This window comes from Eutrema salsugineum, unplaced genomic scaffold, assembly GCF_000478725.1.
Source record: "Eutrema salsugineum unplaced genomic scaffold, Eutsalg1_0 scaffold_2, whole genome shotgun sequence".
In the NCBI taxonomy this organism is placed as follows: Eukaryota; Viridiplantae; Streptophyta; class Magnoliopsida; order Brassicales; family Brassicaceae; genus Eutrema; species Eutrema salsugineum.
Window position 1 is genome coordinate 7,894,460 of NW_006256829.1, and position 18,282 is coordinate 7,912,741.

General features: G+C 35.0%; 3 protein-coding genes across 3 annotated transcripts; 2 read left to right on the forward strand and 1 right to left on the reverse strand.

Annotated features, from left to right (window-relative positions):
• The first annotated feature begins 435 nt into the window (after positions 1-435).
• On the forward strand, positions 436-4,925 carry LOC18016583 (ABC transporter G family member 28). Its single transcript, XM_006400754.1, has 14 exons — positions 436-656; positions 750-826; positions 920-1,195; positions 1,296-1,359; positions 1,447-1,593; positions 1,681-1,715; positions 1,830-1,903; positions 2,006-2,907; positions 2,983-3,279; positions 3,363-3,860; positions 3,941-4,089; positions 4,174-4,463; positions 4,549-4,682; positions 4,769-4,925. The coding sequence occupies exons 1-14, from the start codon at positions 436-438 to the stop codon at positions 4,923-4,925; spliced, it is 3,321 nt and encodes a 1,106-aa protein (XP_006400817.1).
• Positions 4,926-5,276: 351 nt separating this feature from the next.
• Positions 5,277-8,032, reverse strand: LOC18016584 (ATPase ARSA1). Its single transcript, XM_006400755.2, has 11 exons — positions 7,784-8,032; positions 7,094-7,305; positions 6,935-6,997; positions 6,757-6,858; positions 6,596-6,670; positions 6,437-6,505; positions 6,276-6,341; positions 6,096-6,173; positions 5,920-6,018; positions 5,684-5,818; positions 5,277-5,568 (listed from the first exon to the last, which is right to left on the reverse strand). The coding sequence occupies exons 1-11, from the start codon at positions 7,911-7,913 to the stop codon at positions 5,431-5,433; spliced, it is 1,167 nt and encodes a 388-aa protein (XP_006400818.1). The 5' UTR covers positions 7,914-8,032; the 3' UTR covers positions 5,277-5,430.
• A 563-nt stretch (positions 8,033-8,595) lies between these two features.
• Positions 8,596-12,918, forward strand: LOC18019519. Its single transcript, XM_006400756.2, has 10 exons — positions 8,596-8,796; positions 9,213-9,263; positions 9,652-9,774; positions 10,370-10,906; positions 10,989-11,449; positions 11,531-11,630; positions 11,742-11,804; positions 11,888-11,977; positions 12,067-12,168; positions 12,551-12,918. Exons 1-10 carry the CDS (start codon positions 8,596-8,598, stop codon positions 12,896-12,898), a joined length of 2,076 nt encoding a protein of 691 aa, XP_006400819.1. The 3' UTR covers positions 12,899-12,918.
• The last annotated feature ends 5,364 nt before the right edge of the window (positions 12,919-18,282 follow it).

The following is an 18,282-nucleotide window of genomic DNA, read 5'->3' on the forward strand; positions in this document are numbered from 1 at the left end:
TTTTTTTTGTAAAAATGTCATGATGGAAACTTCATCAGAATACAGAACCCTATCAGTAAATTATTGCCTAGTATGATTCATCTTGGTGACAAATCTATTACCAAGACACGACACGAGTTAACGAAAGTCCAATGGTCAAATCAAAATCTCTCGTTCTCTCTCTCTCCTCCTCATATATCGCCATGTCTTCCTCTCCTCCATTTCTTGACTCCCAAGAAACACTACAATCTCTCCCCAAAAGGAAAAAGGAAAAACGAAGAACGAAAAATAAATAAAAAATAAAACAAACCCTAATTCTCTCTCTCTCTCTCTCTCCCTCGAATCTCAAGAACAATTCAATTCTCCAATGTCTCCTTGATCCATCCTGATCTCCAGAACAATTCTCTGTAACATAGTATTTTTCTTTTTCTCCGTTTTCTCGGAAAAATTTGAGGGATGGGAAGGAGAAAGTTATGTTTTCAAGAAACATTGGTTTCGTTCTTCGTTTTTCTTGCCTTTATTTTTCATCAAGGAGTAATCTGTCAAGAAGATAGAAGCTTGGATAATCCCGCGGCTAATCGCCTATATAACCAATTCGTCTTCGACAAAATATCTAATCTCACCGAAGTTTTCGAGGATGACATTAAACGAGAACTCGGTTTCTGCATTACCAATGTGTTAGTCTAAAGATTCTTATTCTTCATATTCATTTCCAAACCCCAAAATAACCAAACAATGAAAAAAATATGTTTTTTGGTTTTGTGTTGCAGAAAAGAAGATTATAATGAAGCGTTTAATTTCTCTTCAAAGCCAGGTTTCTTAAACGCCTGTGGTAAAACCACAAAAGGTATATAAATATCCTTTTTTCTTTGCTAGAAATCAGAAGAAATTTGAAATTAGTATTTATACATTTTTGTACATGTACTTGGTTTGAGAATAGGTGACATGATGCAGAGGATATGTACGGCTGCAGAAGTGAGAATATACTTTAATGGATTGTTAGGAGGTGCAAAGAGAGCTACGAATTACTTGAAACCTAACAAGAACTGCAATCTATCTTCATGGATGTCTGGATGTGAACCTGGATGGGCTTGTCGCACTGCTAAAGAAACTAAAGTTGACCTTAAAGACGACAAAAATGTTCCCGTAAGAACTCAGCAATGCGCGCCTTGCTGCGCAGGTTTCTTCTGCCCTCGTGGCATTACCTGCATGATCCGTAAGTTTAACCATCTTTAAAACATCTAAACACGATTAAAAGAAACACTTTTTTTTATCCATTTTTCTAATGTTGTTTCTTTTCTTACAATGATATGAAGCTTGTCCTTTGGGAGCTTATTGTCCAGAAGCTAAGCTGAACAGAACAACAGGTTTATGTGACCCGTAAGTCTTGTTTTTTTTGCTTGATTTTTCAAAGTTTTGTTTTGAACTTTTGGTAAGATTAGTAGCAGGATTATATTGTTATTGCAGATATCATTACCAGCTTCCTTCTGGACAGCCAAATCATACTTGTGGTGGAGCTGATATTTGGGCTGACATTGGTAGTAGCAGTGAAGTTTTCTGTTCAGCTGGATCTTTTTGTCCATCCACTATCGACAAACTTCCTTGTACTAAAGGGTAAGTAACTAATAATGACTTTTAATAACTTTCTTTTGGAGATTCATTTTTGTCTTATCAGCTAAACTAATCTCTTGTTTCCTCCAGACATTACTGCAGGACAGGTTCTACTGCTGAACTAAGTGAGTGATCCTCTTTGCCCAAACAACAATGATTCTTACTATCAGAGATAAAGAAGGAGAAGCAAAGAAAGATAACAGAGAACTTACAGTTTCTTTTCTCTGATGAATTTTCAGATTGTTTTAAGCTGGCAACATGCAATCCAAGATCAACAAATCAAAATATCACAGCATATGGAATCATGCTTTTCGTGAGTCATAATTGATCTCTGCTTAAACTCTACATGACAGTACATGTATCTGCTAGTATATTTTCCAAATATCATTCGAGTCTTTGGCTTGTTTCTGTGTAGGCCGGGCTTGGTTTCTTGCTCATAATCTTATACAACTGCTCTGATCAAGTTCTTGCAACGAGAGAAAGAAGGCAGGCAAAATCCAGGGAGAAAGCAGTACAGAGTGTGCGTGAAACTCAATCACGAGAGAAATGGAAATCCGCAAAAGATATTGCAAAGAAGCATGCGACCGAGCTGCAACAATCGTTTTCCAGAACATTTTCAAAGAGAAAATCTATGAGACAGCCTGATTTGATGAGAGGTATCAGCCAAGCAAAACCTGGATCAGATGCTGCTTTACCACCAATGCCAGGAGGCAGCTCAGACACGAAGAAGGGAAAGAAGAAGGAAAAGAACAAACTAACAGAGATGTTACATGACATTGAACAAAACCCTGGAGAAACTGAAGGTTTTAATCTTGAGATCGGTGATAAAAACATTAAAAAGCATGCTCCAAAAGGCAAGGCCTTGCATACGCAGAGCCAGATGTTCAGGTACGCTTATGGCCAGATCGAAAAGGAAAAAGCAATGCAGGAGCAGAACAAGAACTTGACTTTCTCTGGAGTCATCTCCATGGCTAATGATATCGATATAAGAAAGAGACCTACGATTGAAGTTGCTTTTAAAGACCTTACGATTACTTTGAAAGGGAAAAACAAACATCTTCTCAGATGTGTAACCGGGAAACTATCACCTGGACGTGTTTCTGCTGTGATGGGTCCTTCTGGAGCCGGGAAAACCACTTTCCTAACAGCTTTGACAGGCAAAGCACCAGGTTGCACCATGAGTGGAATGATTCTCGTAAATGGCAAGGTTGAATCAATTCAATCCTACAAGAAAATCATAGGTTTTGTGCCTCAAGATGACATAGTCCATGGAAACTTAACAGTGGAGGAGAATCTCTGGTTCAGCGCAAGATGCAGGTAAGCCACATTTTGCGTAATGAAATTCAAGTTTTCGACAAGTTATTCAACTGTATTCATAATCCATATTTACAGGCTCCCTGCGGATCTCCCAAAGCCAGAAAAGGTTTTAGTTGTAGAAAGAGTCATTGAGTCACTCGGTCTGCAACATGTTCGAGACTCACTTGTTGGAACTGTTGAAAAGAGAGGAATCTCTGGAGGTCAGAGGAAAAGAGTTAATGTAGGTCTTGAAATGGTGATGGAACCATCACTTCTGATATTAGATGAACCAACCTCAGGCCTTGACAGTTCATCTTCACAGTTACTTCTCAGAGCTTTACGCCGTGAAGCTCTTGAAGGAGTAAACATCTGCATGGTTGTCCACCAACCCAGGTTCAACATATATTCTCTCCCATAGGCTGATAATAAACAGATGGTTAGGTCTTATCCTCATTTTATCCTCTGTCTCTCTGCAGCTATACTCTGTTTCGGATGTTTGATGATCTAATACTGTTGGCAAAAGGTGGACTGATATGTTACCAAGGATCAGTCAAGAAAGTTGAAGAATACTTCTCGAGCCTGGGGATCATTGTCCCTGAGCGTGTGAATCCTCCTGATTACTACATAGATATATTGGAAGGAATATTAAAGCCAAGCACAAGCTCAGGAGTAACCTATAAACAGCTTCCGGTTAGATGGATGCTTCATAATGGGTATCCAGTTCCTATGGACATGCTCAAAAGCATTGAAGGGATGGCTTCCGCTTCAGCTGAGAACTCTGCTCACGGTGGAAGCGCTCACGGGAGCGTGGTAGGAGATGACGGAACATCTTTTGCTGGAGAGTTCTGGCAAGATGTCAAGGCAAATGTTGAAATCAAGAAAGATAACTTGCAGAATAACTTCAGTAGTTCAGGTGACTTATCTGAAAGAGAAGTTCCCGGCGTGTTTCAGCAATTCAGATACTTCTTAGGAAGGTAAACCCCCTTAAAATAGTTTTCAGAATCAAACAATTCACAGAGAATCTTTTCTTAAACCCAATCTGTGTGCTTTGCAGATTAGGTAAACAGAGACTGCGAGAAGCAAGGACACTAGCTGTAGATTACCTAATACTTTTGCTTGCTGGTATCTGCTTAGGAACGCTTGCTAAAGTGAGCGATGAGACGTTTGGTGCTATGGGATATACATATACAGTCATTGCTGTTTGTAAGTAGAAACTTTTCAAGTTTCTCTGGCAACAACTTAGCTTCTTTCTTCTATAACCCTTTTACCAATTTTCTGGTTTTTCAGCTCTCTTGTGTAAGATTACTGCATTGAGATCCTTCTCTCTGGATAAACTACACTACTGGAGAGAAAGCCGAGCCGGGATGAGCAGCCTGGCTTACTTCCTAGCAAAAGACACAGTTGATCACTTCAACACCATTGTCAAGCCGCTTGTTTATCTCTCCATGTTCTACTTCTTCAACAATCCAAGATCAACCGTCACAGACAATTATATTGTCCTAATCTGTCTTGTCTACTGTGTTACTGGCATAGCTTATGCCCTGGCCATACTTTTCGAACCTGGTCCAGCTCAACTGGTAAATGTTCAATTCTGATGATAGAAGCAAATACTCCGGACTTAAAAAGCTCTGTTTCATATCTTTCTCTCTGGTCTTTGTGTAGTGGTCAGTGTTGCTTCCAGTGGTTCTGACTCTAATTGCCACCAGTACAAATGACAACAAAATCGTAGATACAATCTCAGAGTTGTGCTACACGAGATGGGCTCTCGAAGCATTTGTGGTGTCAAATGCTCAGAGGTTGCAAACTTAATCTCTCCCTGTAATAAAATTCCATTGCAAAGCACATCTCTGCATCTTGTTTACTCTTCCGTATAATATTTCAGATATAAAGGAGTCTGGCTTATCACTCGCTGTGGATCATTGATGGAGAATGGGTACAACATCAAGCACTTCCCTCGTTGCCTCATCTTCCTAACACTAACCGGTATCTTAAGCCGCTGTGCAGCGTTCTTTTGTATGGTAACTTTCCAAAAGAAGTAGCTTTAAAGTTCCCGTAACCTTTTCCTTCTATGCCTACAAATCTCGGGAAAGCTCAAAAAAACCAACTTCTTCCCAATAAGCGTCAACTATACTCAAAGAATCAATAGAGGACATATCGCAGTCACAAAGGTTTTACAAGAAAGAACACACCATTTGCAGAAGGTCATTGCCCGGTATGTTGTTCATAGGTAGTTCCATCATCAGAGTTAAAAGATTTTCTTACCTGTAATTCTCCATGTTGTACATCTTTCTTTTCTTTTAGATATAACATAGATCATCACCTGTTTGCTATGGATTCCGTTTTTTATACACCAAGTAAAATTGTAGAAGCACATAGAAAAACTTAATGAGAAAACCTTGAAGAACTTCCATTACTTTCTCGGCTTAAAGTTAATAACATTGGTAATTTGTTTTCCTCTCATCATCTAGATTTTCATATCCTAGGACAGAAGAAGCATTTAACTTATTGTTATGCGCTGTAAAATGAAAACTGAATCTAATTTTCTTATTTCCAAATGAGATCACCCATGAACTTTAGTGCTGGAACCCCTCTTATTTCTGCATCTAGCAATGGGGATTGGATCAATTTTAACCCGGAAAGTTCTGTATCGTTCTGAATAAGTCCAAGCACACGCGTTTGTTCCTGAAATATCAACAACCATAACACATTAAAGGTGCATAAAAACTGGCTATGTCTATCGGTATTCAAATCAAAAGTTTCAGTAGCTTTTGCTTGCACAGAGTTGAATAGAGTTTACCTTTCGTCTCATCGAGCAAAATTTGCAGTCGGATTCAGACTGAGGTAGAAGCTGATTAACAATAAGCCTGTGAACTGGCACATTTTCTTTCCTTAAAGATGCATGTAACCTCGAAGACTCGTTTATTGCCATAACCTAAAGGAAAAGATAATAGCCTAGTGAATATGTAACCAAATAAAACCCAAAATATAGTGTAGATTAATGATTCTTATGAACAAATTAGAGAATGGTGTTACCGTTGGGATGGTTACAATGACAAACTCAGTACTGTCCACATCACGGAAAACATTTCGAACTTTCTCCATTCTCTCTTTCAGTTGGTCCAACTCGTTGGACTGTTAAAAAATGAATCTTTAGAATTGAGAAAAAGGTGAACAGGAGGTACTGATTCAAGTGAAAAACCTATACTTACAGGTCCTTGTTTTTGTGTCTCCTTTTTACCAAAGACGGACGTAAAGGCCGAAGCTGCTGCAGTGATCTTTTTCTTGAGCTGAATAATGAAAAAAAATTATTTAGATACAAGTAAGCTAAACATATCAATTCTGCAAGTTTTAAATAACAGAAGGAGCGAACCACAACCAAATGCTCAAACCTTTGATATTTTGCTAATGGATGAATCATAGAAATCGGGAAGAGAAAGAAGCCGCAAAGTATGTCCCTGCGAGAAATTATTTGGACAGTTGGATTTAACAGAATACACCAGGCCTAACATATACTCTATGACCAGTACAAAATTAGAATATATTTACTAACCGTGGGAGCAGTATCGAAAACTATACGCGTGAACCTACTGTATTCTGGTGACTCCACAAATTGAAGAACCTGCAAAGAGATATCAACACTAGTAAGAAAAGAAGTTCATTTTCAGGGAATTGCCGAATACAGGAGTAATCTGGTAGGTAACATACGTGCCTTGGAAATAGCTGCTATTTCGTCAATACCAGGTGATGCAGCATTGAGCATATCTTCAAGACTTAAGTCCCCTAACTACCAAAAATGGACAACATATCTGAGACATTAACGAAGTTTCCCAAAATCATAATGGAGGCTTAGAGAAAACACAGAGTACAAACCTCGCCGGCAAACATTCCTAGCCCCATGCTGTCCATCATATTTTTAACGCTTTTATCACCCGTCTGGCTTTTAATCTCTTCCTTCATTCTCTCAGGTGTTATCTGTTTCAACATGAGAACAAAATTTCAGCAACATATGCTAGGTGTCCCGGAGTGTTGAGCCTAGTTCCTTAATCACCTCGAGAGCTAGAAGTGGAGAATCAACACCTTGAACCGGCTTTAAGACTCCTCCTGACAAGTCCTGGATGCCGAAACAAGAGATTTAGCTGAGAACTGCAAACACATACTTTCCAAGTGTGAAACATTGAGAGCTAAATCAGAAGCTGAATTAATATACCTGGGAAAAAGAATCACTCAAGGAGTGAGCAGGATCGGTTGAAACGACGATGGTCGGGTGACCATGGCTAGCAAACTTAACCGCAAGAGAAGCAGCACAGCTAGTTTTCCCAACACCTCCTTTACCTCCCAGAAGGTAATACTTTCGCTGATTCACTGATAACATCTCATCGAAATGGGAAGCTCCTTCAGCAATAGTAGCCAATAATCTCTCTACACACGCAAGCGAGAAACCAAATCTCAATGACCAAACTTTCTCGGATGCATTTTTGACAGAATCCGTAGGCTACAGAGCAAGGTGAGCACACAACTAACTATTTACTATGTGATCCAAACAGATAGTCATTTACAGACTCAACCACATGATTCTTCTCACTAATAAATTCAATCACATTAATCAGTAAAAGAAAGCTCTCATCTTACAATTTCGCAGATAATTTAAAAGCCATGACATCACTCCCCGTAATCCAAGAGAACACAAAGATAAGATATTTGCAGTTAATCTTACATCAGCAAGTCTGGCAAGTAAGAACATAAACAGAGAAAATTCCGAGAATTCAAACCATAATCAGATCGGAAGCCATCAAAGTAGAAATTTCAGCTTAAACAAACGGGAAGAGAGACGGTGATGGAAAATGTCACAAAGTTTGAATATTTTTTCCGGAGAGAGGAAAAGGATCAAAAGGGTTACCTGGAAAGTGTGTTCCGGAGATTCTTCCAGCATGAAGGGAATTGAAACCCAGAGCTCCTGCAACCCGATGGAGAGAGATTGAGCTGCTGCTAGTTCGCGAAACACGATTAAGAAGAAGGGAAGCCGCCATTGAAGAAGAGTTGACAAAATAAATAAAAAAGAAGAGAGAAAGGGAAGAGATTTCCCGGTGAATGGAGGGGAAAATATACAAATCGGTTGCCGAGAAAGTTAAAGGCGGAGCAGGCAACAGAGGAGTGTGAGGGTTTAAGCGAGGATTTTAGGAATTGACCTTCTCTTTATGAATGTGTATTATCTATTAACTGATGGTTAAGTGTGATAACAGAGAATTACGGAACAAAAATGAAAAAGACTTGAAGATATTGGGCTCAACAAGGAAGAAAGGGCTCAAATTATAAGCCCATTGAAACCTAAGTGAAAGACCTAAATGTTTTTGACTTCATAATTACACTTAATTATATTTAAATTTATAATCTAAAATCTGATTCTTTTAGGCTTTTTGCTTCCACTTTAATTCTACTTTTTCTTTTGTTTTCTGACAGAAAATTAATTTTACAACTATAGATATGGAATTTGATCATAATGATTAGAGCCTAAATCATAATCCCCCTTGTACTCTAACGATAAATCTTAAATCATATATAAAAAGAATCTTTATGAAAATATAAAATCCCACTACCCACCACTCTCTCTCAAGGACGGTTAAGCTACGAAAACAGCTTCTCGTCTTCCGTCACCAAACCCTGACGATCGCTATCTTCTTCATCTTGAAGCCTAAGCCAATCTAGCTCAATATGTCTCATTCTTCTTCTATTAACCTCCTTCATTACCATTACCTCCCTCCTGGTCTCAACCACTCTTCCTTCCGGTTCTGCCACACTGTTCCATCTTCATCTCGGTGGTCTAGTCCTGACAACGACTGCTCCATCTTAGCCATGCCCACCACAACTCTCCCAGCTGGCTCGATCTCTCCCTTCAATGTCCCTCATAGTGTTGTGAGTTTTTCTTTCGTTCCATTCTTGTTCTTATCATTTTTAATGATTTTTTTTTGCATACAACTCGAAGTATATATGAATCTTAAACTTTGTGGCCTAACCTAAAAAAGTCGAGTTAATTAGGGCGACACATCGGATTAAAAGAGTTATAAACTGTCATAAACCTTTTTCATGTTTACAATCAGTATGTGTGTTTTACCTTATGAAAAGAAGTTAAGCAAATTAGGCAATTAGCATTTATTCACATTTGATCATCAGTTATATATGTTTATGCATGATTCCATTGTTCTATATAAAATAAAACATGTCTATGTTGTGAATAAATTGTGTAATTTTTTGTTTCTCATTTGTAGAAGAAGAATCTATGTTTTTGCTTAACATTGATTTTCTTTAATCGTGGGAAATTCTGTGTATAGAGGACGAAAAAGCTAAATGGGCAGCAGAAAAAGGAAGAAATAGAGAAAGAGGTATGGGAATCCATTATAACGATTTTACCTATCTATGTTTTTTATATCTACTAGGCAAACACCAAGGGATGTTGTTAATTTTTTTATGAATATACATTAAAAATTTGATATAGATCAAGGTATATATATATATATATATATAGGTGTCCAATCCAAGTTTTTGATTTAATTCTATCTTCGGATTATTCGTTTTCGAAATCATTAACTGAACTAGGTCACTTAGCATGTTATTAGCAATAACAAGCAGACAATGTCACATACTATGGTACTTCTACAGTTGTAAAATTTAGAAGTACTTTAAACCTTTGTCATTTGTAAAATTTAAAGTTCTCTTTCTCACTTTCATTGAGGTTATATGATATAGTTGCGATTAAATCATAATTGTTAGGTGTGGATGTTACGGGAGATGCTGGATCAAGAAGAAAAGACACGTGAGATATTGGAGAGAGTCCAAAAACATCAACTTCCTTCTTCTTCTTCCGTTACTCTTCCTGCTTCTCTGCCTCCCAAGGTATCATTTTAGTTTATATATTTTATTATATGCTTTCTCCACATATATACATACGTGTAGCGGAGCAAGTAAAGTTTCCAAGTTTGGATAGAGTGAAAAAGCAGCAAAAACTATAACATGCAATGATACTAACAATCATATGCATATTTCTTGTAACGTTGCTTTTAAACCAAGGCTCAAGTCAACCAAAAATATTAAGAAAACTAAAAGAACAAGTAATCGTTAAAGAATTATAAAGAAGCAACAATTGAAACGAATACCATCAAAGGCCTTTCTATTTTCTTTTAGTAACACAATAATTAATTAGGTTTTAGCTAGTTTGATGGATAAAACTTGATGTAATTATCAATAAAACTCTAAAATACATTTTTTCCCATTTTTTGTAAGTTATATTTCAATTTTTTTGATTAGACGCATATTCAGAAGTTTCTCGATAACTTTTTACAACTATGGATAAATTGTTAAATCGTGTTGTTATCAATTTCTGAAGTACTAAAATGTCATCATTCCTTGTGAAAAGAAATAAGTTCATAACATTTTGTTAAGCGTCAAAATATCCACTTTATAAGTTACCTTGCACTATTTCTTAATGCAGATGAAGGAACTAATCACGGAATTATCGATAGTGGAAGGAGAAATTTCAAGACTAGAGATTCAAATAAGCCATCTTCAGATAAATCTCAAGCAAGAACAAGATGAAACTTTGAAACAAGCAACAACAAGTTCATCAAGAAGAGCATGGAAAAGTAGTGAGAGTTACAATAATAATGACAACATCACCCCTCATCAAGCTCCAATATCACCAAAATACCCTAATTTGCCACCTCCAAGCCCTATGGTGAACAAAGGCATGATGAAGAATGAAAACAACACCAAATCTTCTACAAGTCGTCATCAAGAGAATTCAACATTTGAAACAAAGACATTGCATTTCATCAACAAATCCATGAAAGCTGATTACGCTACTGAAAGCTTCCACAAATCTAATGAGAAAGTTGGAATAGTCGAGAAGGAAAATCATCGGTCAGCCAAAAAAGAAAACAAGTCGCAAGAGAATATTAATATGAAGAAGGTGATTAGGACGATGAAATCGCCTTCGCCTCTACGTGAACCTAGATACTCCTCACCTAAGGTGAGTTTTTATACATTATCATGCATCATTTTGTTCGTTTAAATTAATCTTGATTTATGATTATGGTTATGATTTGTTGCAGCCTAATAAGGATCGTGTAGCACTTGATACATCACTAGACCTCCCACCAAAATCTCTATCAAGCACACTTTTAATGGAAGATGGACAAAACGTACAGAAGTGGCACCCAAACAGGCTCGCCGAGAACATCATGAAGTGTCTCAATTTCATCTACGTTCGTCTCCTTAGAACCACAAGAGTCATGGAGCTAGAGAAATCGGGTCCCATCTCGAGATCCACTCCTTTCTCTGGTAGCTCGAGAAGCTTTAGGGTCGACAACGCAACCTCCAGTTTGTCTAAATCCATGAATCTTGTGTCTTTTAAAGAATCAAGACAACAAGATCCATATGGAATATTTGATGTAGAAGCATCTTTGGCTAGAGACATTGGTCCGTACAAGAATCTTGTCATCTTCACTTCAACCTCTATGGATTCCAAGTGCATTTCGAGCTCTAGCTCGGTTTCTTTGATCCGGAAACTCAGGTAAATTTTGAGATAAAGTACCGTGAGAAAAATGTTATTCACATTAAAACGGCTAAATATATTGCTATGAACAAAATGCAGGGTGTTAATGAACAGTCTTGAGACAGTGGATCTGAGAGTGTTGAACCATCAACAAAAGCTAGCATTTTGGATCAACATGTTCAATGCATGTGTTATGCATGTACATATACTCTAACTCTACTTCTTCAACATTCTTATTAATCACAAAAGACGATTTTTTCTTATTGATGATATTCTCAACGTATGTTCAATTACTTCCTTGTATGACCAGGGATATCTACAATATGGAGTTCCAAAAACAACTGAGAAATTTCAATCTCTTGTTTACAATAAGGTACGTTTTAGAAAGAAAGTTAACTCCATGTTCAAATACTTGTACGTTAATAAATTTTGAAATAATCAAAGTATAAATTATAGGCTACAATGAATGTTGGTGGCAAAAACATAAGTGCTCATACCATAGAGCATTGTATTCTAAGGAAGCCTGCAAATTCTGCCATGACTCAGGTTTATATATAATCTATCATTCCAATAATTATCTGCATATTGATCTAATCAATCATAAGGATTCACAAAGTATGCAAATATAATCGTAGGATCGACACGAAGAAATGATCATTCGTAAACTATATGGCATAGAAGCAATGGATCCTAACATCACATTTGCTCTCTCTTGCGGAACTCGATCTTCACCTGCGGTAAGCTAAACTTATTAATTAAATTTTAGTTAAGCAATCTATTACGATTAACCGTTTAAATCTATACGTAAATTAACTATATATCGTTAAAGATAAATTAACTTTAACCGCTTCTGGAAAAATACACTAATCATTTTACTAAGATACACATAATCACCACCGAATTTTCATATTAGACTGATAAATTGCTACAACTCATTAGATAGACAGTTATATATATATATATATATATATATATATGTGTGTGGATTTTTTATCTTGACAAAGTCATTAGTTAGTGTATTTTTGTTAAAGATTGTTACAAATTTGATTTTTCAATGGAATTTTTCCTATATACTAACACAACTAATGGTTAATTATTTTTTTAAAACAAAATATGAAGGTGAGGATATACACTGGAGAAGGAGTGGCAACGGAGCTAGAGAAATCGAAAATGGAGTATCTACAGGCCTCAGTGGTGGTTACGGCGGCTAAACGAGTAATCTTGCCGGAGCTTCTGGTGAAACATGCCGCCGATTTTGTGGTTGCAACGGCGGATGGAAGCGGCGGAGAGATGGGATCTCTGGTGAAATGGGTTTGCAACCAATTACCAACCTCTGGTTCCTTGAGAAAATCAATGGTGGAATGTTTTAAGAATCAAAACTCCAAAGCTTCTTCTTCCTCTCTGGTGGTTGACAAGATCCCTTATGATTTTGAGTTTCAGTATCTTTTAGCAATTGGAAAATACTAATTTTTTTAATTGTCAATTATTATGGGAAATCTTTTGTGTTTAAATACAAAAATATCAAGTTTGTATTATTTGTTTATGAATTATTGTTAAACTGACATGTACATGCTTGACCACGATCATTTTATATCTTACGAGTTATGATCATCTTTACATCCTTCTTTGCTTCAACAGTATATATACAACCATTTGTAAAATGCTGATTTTGATCTTTTTCTTTTGCTAATAATAAAAATTTCTTAAAATAAAAGTAGTGGTTTGACATTATATTCGCTCTAGTAAATTTCGAAATTTTTATTGATATTGTAAATTACCCAGATGAACCAATACATCCTCGACAACTGATTTCATGTTTCGTTATCCAAAATAGTCTATTAGGTTGCTTTGTTGACCAAATCGTTTATCTTTGAATTCAAACTGTGACATGATTTCAATTAAAAAAACCATATTCATACACAATGACTTTTTTTTATTATAACATTTAGACTAAAATTTATATTAACTAAGGCGTGTAAAATGCGTGACATTCGGTATTTAAATCACCAATACAGTGATTTTTTTTTTTTTAAATGAACTTCGAAACAAAGTTCTGGATAAGATAGAACTCGATTTATAATTTGGAATCCTGCACCACTAAAACCCCGTTACTAGACACCCTTGTTTTCATTTTCTGTAGAAAATGTACAGAAAAACTAAATGTAACAATTTTGAATAACGAACAATAGGTGATTATGACAACACGTATCTTCTATTGATATTACATATATTCTCTTTAAAAAAATAAAAAATAAAAAAATAAGAAGCGAAAAGGATATGTGAAGTTTCAAACAAAACGGCGCCGGTTTAAGTAAGAGAAGTCGATGGAAGATTCAGCGCAAACCAATGAGAAACTTTCAGCTTTGACATTTATCCAAAATCCATTTTTTGCTTATAATTTCATGTTTTCTCTTTTGAAATCTCACTTTCTCCATCACTCTCTATTATATTTATATCGAAATCTTTAATATAATATTTTAATATAATATTCGAATAAAAATACACTTAAAGTACTAGATTATGATCTTCAAAGTATCTCCACTAGTGTAACTCATTCTGGAGTTATTAAAAATATTATAATAATTTTTTTGAAAGAGAGGAATAGCTAAAAAACTCATGTTTTTTTCTTCTCTATTAGCGTTCTTCTATTTCGGTTTGTCTTCAAGTTTATATTCTTCAACAAGGGACGAGCCAACATCACATTTCTTGTAATCATCTGTATTAATCAGAACAAAAGAAGTTGGACTAAGGGAACACTATTTATACGCAATTACCAGCTCCAAATCTAACCAAAATCAATCCCCTAAAACTTTGTTGTCGATGAGCATCAATCCCGTCGATGAGCACGATTTGCAAGACAGAGAAGCCAGGAGACGAATTGCGGAAGTTTGGGAAAAACTCGCGAGCCCGAATAGCGTCGATGGTGTGGATGACCCGTTGTTTAATGTAATCGGATCCGGGTCGGATTTTACCGAGGTGATGGAGGAAAAAGATGAAGATCGTTGCTTTCATCTCTTAAACTCAGATTCTGAAAATGCTCCCAAATTCTGAAAATCTAAACAAAAAAAACCCAATTTTTTTCTAATTCAACAAACCATAATTTTTCCAAATTGATTAAACCAAAAACAAATCGATAAAGTCCATTAATTTGTACCTTGAGCAAGTGTTAATTCGCCTACCAAACACAGAGGAGAGAAATTTTTTTTGGTCGAAAAACAGAGAGAAAGAATACGGGAGAGAGAAATAAAAATGAGACAAAATGATTAAAAAAGAAAAATAATTCTGCCCACTCACCGTCGTCCACGTGTCCGACGAGACGGTCTCGTCCGGTCCTAATATAAGGAGCGCTCCGTTCAGTTTTTCGTCGAGATATTATTAAAAATTAGTCGACGCATATGAAACTGTGCCGGCAAGATGGTTAAATTCCTCTACTGAAGATGCTCTCAGAGCCGTGACTGAACCGTGAGTATGTAATAAAAAAGCAATTGTTTTATTTGAAAATTATGTTTATACATTTAATTTTGACAGTATATGTTGAGTCATTTTGTTTGAAAAGTTCATGACATTTGAAACTTTATTATCATATGTATTTTTAGAGAATTTTCGCTGCCTCAACAGCTATATTATCTGTGTTTTGCGTCTACTATATAAACCGTACTTATAAATATATATTTTCGATTTATTTTTATTGTTAGATATATAACATATATATGCATGGAAAAATATGGAATTTAAAGGAAAAAAAAAAGAAAAAAAAGTTAGTAACATGAGAAGGGTCACGAGATACCGTGGATGCAAATAAATGAGACTATTTTTAGGGGCGACTTTCGTTATGGGAGATTGACTTTTTCTGTTTTTTTTTTTCTTTGCCTTAACATTTCACCATCTTGGTTTGGGTGTATACAGCAAAGCATGGTATTTGTTTTCAGAAACGAAGCATCGTAACTAACGTATATTCATTCAAACTCCATAAACACGAAGCAGTCCAATGCTTTTATCCACTGTTCCACGCACATGTAACAGTGCGTCAATGCCAAAGAAAAGTTACAATTTCCTTCCTTTTTTTGTTTATGAGATCAGTGCCATGCTTATATCTGTGGTGGCTTTAGGCGAACTAAAAAAAATAGCCTTTATAGAAGATTAGTATAAAATATTGTTTGAAACATACACAACAATAATAATAATAATTGAAACTATAAAAATATCGTCTTTGACCGATATCAATGAGTTTAGCCGACAACTTTGTGAAGTGTAATCGAAAATCGATTGACAATCCAATCTGGATTAGCTATTAAAACCAAATTTTTAAAAACCTAAGTAAAATTAGAAAAAACTAATTAAAATTTTGTAAATATCTATGGTTAAAACCGATAGTTCCGATCAAACCCAAACTTTGTTTTGAATGTAGGTTTTAAGTTCAAAAAAATTCTTAATGATGTTCCTATTTATTGAAAAAAAATTATATACCTCTTCTTTTAGAATATCAATGTGGGATAACTTTTTAATTATGTTTGTTTCAATTAGTTAAATTTCTTTTTTTATTTATCTCTTTATTTATGATAATAATATTAATAACAATAATAATAGAATATGAACTTCTCTCTAAAAAAAATCTAACAATATTTATCTCATTAATTAACTATATATATATATATATATATGAATCTAGTTAATAAAATTATAGCTTTAAATTTTTCTTAATTTTTGGTGGCCTTAGGCTAATGCCTAACTTCCAACACATAAGGCACGGCTCTGTATGAGATATTAACCAACATATCTAATTAGTCGTTTCTTGATGGAATTTATAATCTAATAATAATGCCGATATAGTATTATTATCCGAGTTAGAAATCAATATATACTTAATGCATATGAGTTATGGTTTAAAATTGTTTAGTTTCTTAATTGGTTAAGTTGATCAAAGATTTGTATATATATGGTATATTCAATTGATCAATGTGACAAGTCATTTATAAGAGTCACGTTGACATATTTTAATCATATGGATTCTCATTTTAGAATTACATCCTGATCTGCTTTTACTTTTTACTGATGAAGCAGATCAACAACTATCAAGTCTCTAACTTAAAGCCAATGTAATTCACAGTTTATCCTAAGGGAAACATGACACCCACGGCTTAGACTTAATTTTTTTATCTCAAATCTCTACATACATCTGTTAGTCTGTTAACGTTATCTTCTTTGCATGTGCAAGACAAATGAAATAAAACTAGCTTAACTCACCATCTCAAAAAACAAATTATAAATATGACCCTGCAAATAATCGTCTTCGATAAATGGACCAACGAAGACAACTAATCTTTCTTTTTTTTCAACCCTTTGCGGAAAGATGGAATCGAATTCGCGTATTTAAGGATCAAGCAGATTATTATTATCCAAATATCTGAATATATACATTATATTAGATATTTTGTTTTCTTGGATATGGTTTTCTTTAATTAGATTTTTGTTTTCTCTAAAGAAAATATCCTATGATGGTTGACACCCTGTAATAGATTACGAATTTCAATATTCTCCACCTAATGAATGGGTTCTAATTAATGGCTATGAAGGTTTTTGCTTTATCTATGTCCCCTCCTTTTTTTCCTATCCTTAACTAATTTCTCCTCTCTTTTTCTTCTCTTTTTCAACCAAACTTATTGCATTTCCTTATCAATTTCCTCTATAGTATAAAGAGTTACTACACTTCCATAAATTTATGCACACACCCCAAGCATATGACATACCCATACCCTCAGAGACATATTTTAGATACTTTAACCGTGGTTTAGGACAATGACTTTTATGAGTGCAAGAACTTGTTACATTATTAGTTCATTTTCATGGAATACCAAATTACCAACTAATGTCATTAGCCAGAATCCTTCTTGTTTCACATATATTTTAGTGCATTGGCAGAAAGACTTAATTTAAAGAATTCAAATAAGAAGGTGAAAAACCTATAAGATAATTATATAACTTTTTTTACCAAATAATTTATATTTTTTATCTTAGGATTTAGAATTTTTTTTGTTATATACATGTATGTAATTTTGTTTTCTCTAGAGTAGTGGTTAGAGGTAGGTGAACCATCATTCTATGTCTATGTATTAAATTCCATTGAAAGAGTTCGTACCTGTGGATCGAAGAGAATCCAAGATCAAAACAATATGTGTTTTAATCATAATTTGTTTCATTTTCATTCTTGCTGATGCCTATGATCATGACAATAAACTATTTTGCCATTACAGCTGAACAAATTTGGAGAAGTCTTGCAAGTGAAGGTCATGTATATTGAAAGATATGACTTGCTTGAACAAATAATAATAACTGCTGCAATTACTTGACACAAATTAGATAAGTAAATAAGGCAACCTAGCCAAATTTTGTAAAGTCAACAACTTCATCAATTCAATAACATTGCATGTATATGGCATGCATTGATTAATTTCCAACTACTTCAACGGCCACGGCTTAAAACCTTGCGAGTTTCACCACAAGTTTCAAACTTCCTCTTTTGGGACATAGAATAATTAATGAGCGCTAACAATTTATAATACAAAAATGCTTTCTAATAGGTAAATAAAAAGATGAATTCATGGAATGAGTCATGATTGTATGGAATTCATTTTCTTAGGACTCCTCTCCTACCTAAGTTCGGAGGTACAAAAGAAAAAGTACAACTGGAAAATGTATTGTCAAACTAAAAAATCGTCTAACCGAAAAAAATCTTTAACTTAGCCTTGTTGTATTAGAAAAAAAAATGTTTTTTAGCGAGTCATAACTAAGTATGATATCATATTTCTAGAAGAATGTTGTCAAGCATCATCTACCAAAATCTTGAAGTAATA